This window comes from Stomoxys calcitrans, chromosome 5 (genome assembly GCF_963082655.1).
Source record: "Stomoxys calcitrans chromosome 5, idStoCalc2.1, whole genome shotgun sequence".
In the NCBI taxonomy this organism is placed as follows: domain Eukaryota; kingdom Metazoa; phylum Arthropoda; class Insecta; order Diptera; family Muscidae; genus Stomoxys; species Stomoxys calcitrans.
Window position 1 is genome coordinate 119,024,282 of NC_081556.1, and position 7,533 is coordinate 119,031,814.

The window sequence follows — 7,533 nt, forward strand, 5'->3', positions numbered from 1 at the left end:
AAATTCCCAAGCACGGAAATCTTTGGTTCTTCTCAACCTTGCTTTTACGAGTACTCGTATCCCCAAAAATCCATCGTAGCCATCATGCCGTATATGTCAGCAATGGTCTATTGTTGGCTATATGCATCAATCCACTTCGAGGAATGGGCCTAATTATTTCGCCCCTTTCAAAAACGGGTGTCTATATTCCGGTATTCTATATCTCTGAATGAAAGTATCTAGCTACGGCTTCCTCTTCATAAAACAAAAACCCATATTGCATGGTTTGGGTCAAAGTTCTTCTAAAAAGATGTGACGATTTGGTTAACACCCTTACTGTTCTCAAGTTAAACTCCGTTAAGATAAGGATAGGAGATGGATAAATTTCCGATCAAAGTAATAGAAATTTGTCCAGTTTTTTGTTCCCTACTTACTTTGCGACATTTATTGAGTCGAATCTTTCAAAACAGCTGTTACCTCTTTCAAAATCGGCGGATTTTTAGCAGTCAGCAAGACATCCTTAGTGGGTTTGGTCAGATTGAACAGATATTTAGTTTAGTACAATGTGTTGTGAGCATTTGAAGTTTATTTATAAATAGTGATTTTTTAAGAGCTATAGGAAAGTTTTTCAAAAAACAAAAACACATAAAATTCGGAAAAATTCATGAAACCTTTATTTGAATCGATAGTAAGGTCCATATAATTTAATGTTTGAAGATTATTTCATGCAAATGTTGACCGTGACTGCGCCTCAATTGGTTCATCGGCATAGTGCAATTTTGGCATACTCTTTCCAACATTTCAGCCGGTATCTCACGTATAAATGCTTCAATGTTGTCTTCCAATGCGTCAATTGAAGCGGGCTTGTCTATATAGACATGAGCTTTAACATAGCGTCACAAAAAATAGTCTAACGGCGTTAAATCGCACGATCTAGGCGGCCAATTGTCCGGTCCCGAACATGAAATAAAATGCTCACCCAACTCGCCTCTCAATAAGTCCATTGTTAGGCGTGCTGTGTGGCATTTAGCACCGTCTTGTTGAAACCACATGTCATGCAAGTGAAGTTCTAGCATTTTGGACAAAAAAAAAAGTTGGATATCATCTCACGATAGCGCTCACCATTCACAGTTACGTTACGATTCGCATCATCTTTGAAGAAGTACGGTCCAATGATGTCACCAGCCCATAAACCGCATCACACTGTGACTTTTTCTAGATGCATTGGTAGCTCTTGTAATGTTGCTGGCTGATATTCACTCAAACATCGAGAATTCTGCTTATTTACGTACCCATTGAGCCAAAAATTCGCTTCGTCCATAAAATGGCAGAATCGCGCGATGAACTTTTTTAAAAGCGTTGTTCGTTTGTAGGACGATTAATGATTAAATTATATACCAAACCGAAGATATTTGACAGTGAAAAAAACACGACAAGTGCATGAGCTGTTTAAACCAGTGTAGCCAAAAAGATAATAGCTAAAAAATCACCCTTTACAACGAATCGTGTAACGCTATGTTATTAAACAATATATTTATTTCCACTCTTCTAGGTGGAGACCATTGGTGATGCTTATATGGTGGTTTCCGGACTCCCAGAACGCAATGCCGACAATCATGCCCGTGAGATTGGTCTCATGGCTTTGGCCATATTGGATGCGGTGAAAAGCTTCAGCATAAAACACAAACCGGAATATCAATTGAAAATACGCATAGGCATACATTCGGGACCTGTGTGTGCAGGAGTGGTGGGTCAGAAAATGCCACACTATTGTCTATTTGGAGATACGGTGAATACAGCTTCGCGCATGGAATCTACAGGAATGCGTAAGTACTTGACACTGAGTTAAAATGACAGATAAAACTAATCCTTACTTTCTCCTTCAAATGTGGACAGCTCTACGCATTCATGTCTCTTCGGCAGCCAAGGTCATATTTGACAAATTTGGTACCTTTGAAATGGAGCTGCGCGGTGAAGTTGAGGTCAAAGGTAAGGGCACAGTGACCACCTATTGGCTAGTGGGTTGCTCTGAACCAGATCCCCGGCCTCCTACACCGCATAAAAATAACAATGATGATGTTCCTTTTCCCATACTATTTCCGGCCATTGGAAAGTAAATGTTTTAAATATGATTTTAAGTAATTTTTTTTTCCATTTATACTTGTCTTAGTTTAGTATTCGCTTCAATTTCAATGTATCTGTATCTGTAACCTAGTATACCAACCTTGTGCTTAATCCCACTGTAGTTCAATTATATCTGTAGGAAATCTATTTGAATTTTTGATTTAAATGATAGAGCGCACATCTATCCCAAAGTGATATGTTTGAGTCGTTATTTCCTAGAATTAGATGGAGAATGATTATACGATTGTTTTTCGTGTAGGATTTAGAGAATGTTAAGAAAGATGTAGGATAATATACATATATATATATATATTGTGTTATGTTGCACAGTGGGTTTTTTTAATTAATTATAGTCTGTTGAAGAAAAAAATAGTTTCGATTGTTAAAAGATTGGCTTCTACAGTTCTAGATATACTGCCCACAGACTAACAGATTAAGTATGAGGCTGCCATGCTATGAGACTTTAGGCGTTGGGAGAATGGATAGAAGATAGGAGCATGTCATACCATCGCAGCATATTCGAGGCGAATTATTCGGATCAAATAAGCGGGACGACACTTGAGGTCGAGTGCGAGGCATTGCTGCCAGCGGCACAGTCTTGGATCGTCGGAATTCTATTATTGCCATTTGGAAGTTTATGCTACACGCATGGATCAAAGCTAGAGGACAAAGTGAGCCTGGGCACCTGCATAGAGTATCCTGGGACAGCGATCTGTTTCCGACTGCTTCACCATAATACGGTCTTGCAGGTGGAGATCCGGGTGAACACGGAATCATAATATGGTCCTGCAGGTAACCCAATCTAACCTCAAAAGTTAGCCAAAAAAATAATGAGATATTTGAATTTTGGGTCAAAAAACTAGGGGAACGCCCCACCCAAACGGGCATATTACTTATCGGTACAATATGGAACTTAGATGAAAGGTATTTAAGAGCAGGGTAGAAATCTAAAATAAATTTAAAGGTCCAAGGAACAGGAAGCCCGTCTAACCCTAAAAATACTCTGTAAATGGGTATATAGACCGTTCGGTTAAATATGAGATTAAAATTAAAGGTTTCAGCTGACTGACTCATGGAGACCAAATTTTTCGAACCATTGGACCAGAGGTTTTTTTTCCTACCTGGATGTTAAATCTCCTAGCACGATTTTGGAGGCATGGGTATAGACAAGACTTATGTTAAACAATTTGGTCTTTAACTACACCCATAGAAAACAACAAGCACGGCGTTGACAAAGCGACCACACTTGTACATAAAAGTGAATCAACACACACACGTTATCAGATCAACCATAAATGTTCAACAAGCAATAGCAGTCTTTTGAATGAAACGTCCACACCCTTTCACATTCTGATAACGTCTAGTGCATAGACGATGCTCATGTGTGCTTATGAGCATCGAACCTGTGTTCCATCCATTTCATTGAATGTTTACAAACGCCTTACTACATTACACCACAGCCGCCTATGTACAAACAATGTTTTAAGATTCATTTGAAGTTGAGGTTGGTATCCATACACATTTTGTATCACAATCCACCAAAAAAAGAGTTTTGAAAATCGGACCACAAATGAAGATTTGGCGACAGATTTTAGGGGCCTATCAAAATGCGCTTAGAAAACACGTGTGAAATTTTTCACACGACCTCGCCAACGCCTCAGCTCAAACATATCCAAATTTCAAAGAGATTTCTCTACCCGTTCTCACACGGCATATCTTTTACAATTTTTTTTTTGGTTTTCTCTCCGGAGAGAACGGCTCCTCCAACCCTTAACGGATGTATTATTGCTACTCCACCGATAGAGTGGAGTAGCAATAATACATCCAAATTTGGTATAAGGTTGATCCAGAAAGGACCTGTCCATCTTTAAAACTATAATTCATATAGGTACTTATACGGATTGCATTTGAACAAAACATACAAGTAAAGTAAAGTATTAAAGCAAAGGACACATGGCCTTGAACACCAGTTTGATAATATTTAAGAACCAGTAAGGAAAGGCAAAAATCGGGTCGAACCGACTATATAGTAGTGTTCACCTACCTTACAATTATAAATATGGGCTATATGTATATGAGAGCTATATTTAAATCTGAACCGACTTTTCTCGAAAAGATTTGAAATTTGTTGTTAAGTGCAAATCGGGCGATACATATATAAGGGAGCTATATCTAAATCTGAACCGATTTTGATGAAATCTTGCAGATAAGTTAAGATCGGTAACAAAACAACCTGTGCCAAATTTTGTGCTGATCGGTTGAAAATTGTAGTTTCAACAACCATTCAAGTACAAATCCGGCTATACATATGTATGGGAGCTATATCTAAATCAGAACCGATTTTGATGAAATCTTGCAGATATGTTAAGATCAGTGACAAAACAATCCGTGCTAAATTTTGTGCAAACCGATTGAAAATTTTAGTTACTACAGCAAATCGCACATATGGGAGCTATATCTAAGTCAGAACCGATGTTTACCAAAGTCAATAGCGTTTGTCCGTGAGCCAAAAAAAGTGACATGTGCAAAATTTCTAGACTATTGGACAACAAATACGACCTGTCCTTGATTGTAAGAATACATGGACACTCACAGACGGACATGGCTAAATCGAATCAGAAAGTGATTCTGAGTCGATCGATATGCTTATCAATGGGTCTAGCTCTTTTCCTTCTTAGCGTTGCAAACAAACGCACAAACTTATAATATTCTGTAGCACAGTGGTGGTGTAGGGTATAAATATGCAATTTTGACCATGAGCATTCCATTAAAGAACAAGATTAAACTTCCCACAATACAATGAGTGCTGTCCCATTCAAGTTTTAAGATCGATAAGTATTGATCTTGTTCTTATAGCCGAATCCAAACGGCGTCCCGCAGTGCAAAACCTCTTTGGGGAGAAGTGTTTTACATGGCTGAGTACCTCCAAAATGCAGCCTGCATTGGGAGGGTATAAAAATCGCTGAATTTTTAATCCCTCCACCGTAGGATGGGGGTATACTAATTTCATTATTCTGTTTGTAACACCTCGAAGTATGCGTCTAAGACCCCATAAAGTATATATATTCTTGATTGTCATGTCATTTGAAGTCGATCTAGCCATGTCCGTCCGTCTGGTCGTCCGTCCGTTTGTCTGTCGAAAGCACGTTAACTTTCAAAGGAGTAAAGCTAGCCGATTGAAATTTTGTACAAATACTTTTTATTAGTGTAGGTCGGTTGGGATTGTAAATGGACCAAATCGGTCCATGTTTTGATATAGCTGCCATATAAACCGATCTTAGGTCTTGACTTCTTGAGCCGCTAGAGGGCGCAATTCTCGTCTGATTTGGCTGAAATTTTGCACAACGTACAAATACTTTTTATTAGTGTAGTTCGGTTGGGATTGTAAATGGGCCAAATCGGTCCATGTTTTTAAATAGCTGCCATATAAACCGATCTTGGGTCTTATCTTATTGAGCCTCTAGAGGGCGCAATTCTCGTCTGAAATTTTGCACAACGTGTTTCGATATGACTTCCAATAACTGCGCTAAGAATGTTTTGAATCGGTCCATAACCTGATATATTGGGTTGCCCAAAAAGTAATTGCGGATTTTTTAAAAGAAAGTAAATGCATTTTTAATAAAAATTAGAATGAACTTTAATCAAATATACTTTTTTTACAATTTTTTTCTAAAGCAAGCTAAAAGTAACAGCTGATAACTGCCAGAAGAAAGAATGCAATTACAGAGTCACAAGCTGTGAAAAAATTTGTCAACGCCGACTATATGAAAAATCCTCAAGTACTTTTTGGGCAACCCAATAACTGCCACATAAACCGATCTTGAATCTTGACTTCTTGAGGCACTAGATGCCACAATTCTTATCCGATTTGGCTGAAATTTTGCATGAGGTGTTTTGTTATGATTTCCAATAACTGTATTAAGTATCGCGCAAATCTTTACACAACCTGATATAGCTGCCATATAAAACGATCTGGGATCTTGACTTCTTGAGCCTCTAGAGGGCGCAATTCTCATCCTATTTGGAATGATTTGGAATTTTGTACAACGGCTTCTCTCATGACCTTCAACATACGTGTCTAATGTGGTCTTAATCGATCAATAGCTTGATACAGCTCTCATATAAACCGGTCTCCCGATTTAACTTCTTAAGTCCCTACAAGGCGCAATTCATATCCGAATGAACTGAAATATTGACATTTACTTATGGTACGAATCGGACTATAACTTGATATAGCTCCAGTAGCACAACAGTTCTTAATCAATATTCTTTGTTTGCCTAATAAGAGATACTGCGCATAGAACTCGACAAATGCGATCCATCGTAGAGGCTATATAAGATTCGGCCCGGCCGATCTTAGCACTCTCTTACTTGTTTTTTTCTAATGCTCTCTCCAGAATTCGAACTCAGGTGTCCAGTGTCAAAATAAATATTTTTAAAAAAATTTTATGTTTAAAATCAACTTCAAGGTGTAGCGCAGCGCAACGGGACTGCTAGTTTAGCATAAAATTAGGTAAGGTTTAAGTGTCAGTCTGCAATCAGACTCACTTAGACGTTTTCGTCCATAAAATTAATAATCATACATAAAATTAAATTTATAAATTTTTTTTTCATTAAAAATTGCTATAGTTATATCCGTTAAAATTGAGGTCTATTTCAATGTGAGGGCTATTTCAATGTTTACCATACTTTGGGCACATATCTAGAAGGTGCCGATATAAACCACTTTTTCATTGAAATTCAATATGCCTTTTGAAGCCTCAATAGGTTCAATCTTAAGATATGCTCACTATATCAAGATTTAATCTGGTTTGGAACTTAACAAAAAAATCAAAGATTTCAGGACCAATTTTGTTTGAAAAGTTTTACAAGTTATATTATTATTACTTTTTTTAATATCCACATTTTTTAAACCCACTGTGCAAAGACTACTAATGTTAGGTATAGGCGATATATTCAATGTTAACCAAAACGTACAAGAAAAGTGAACAATGAATTTTTGTATGAGATTTTTAAATGGAAATTTTCGAAATAAATCTTAATGTTAAATGTTTAACATACCAAAAACAAAAACGACATTTTAATTCTAAGGGAAATGGTACAAAAATTAAAAAAAAGATATTTAATGACGTAAAATATATATATTAATAATCAATGTTTAAAAATTGTATTAAAATAGACAAAGGAAATCTATAGACTCATAACAATATGTTCAAAAAAGCTCTAACAGATGGAAGAAATGTCAAATTCTCAGTCGTTTATATGTGTGTGAGCAATGAAACTAGGGCGACCTCGAACGCAGAATTTTTGAGTTATATAGATTTCCTTTGTCTATGATGTTAACATATTTCAATTTTAATGTTTAAACAAGTGTTCATAACAATCCAATGTTATTAAAACTTAAAAGCTGTAAAGCTTGCTCTGTTAAGC

The 7,533-nt window shown here is 36.9% G+C and overlaps 1 protein-coding gene across 1 annotated transcript in view; it reads left to right on the top strand.

Annotated features, from left to right (window-relative positions):
- The window catches only part of LOC106092525 (atrial natriuretic peptide receptor 1), a 41,941-nt gene extending 39,643 nt beyond the window's left edge, over positions 1-2,298 (top strand). Inside the window, exons 15-16 of the mRNA XM_059369631.1 lie at positions 1,532-1,805; positions 1,876-2,298. Of these exons, the coding sequence (XP_059225614.1) occupies positions 1,532-1,805; positions 1,876-2,096 (495 nt within the window). The 3' untranslated portion in view covers positions 2,097-2,298. The remainder of the gene's footprint in view (positions 1-1,531; positions 1,806-1,875) is intronic.
- The last annotated feature ends 5,235 nt before the right edge of the window (positions 2,299-7,533 follow it).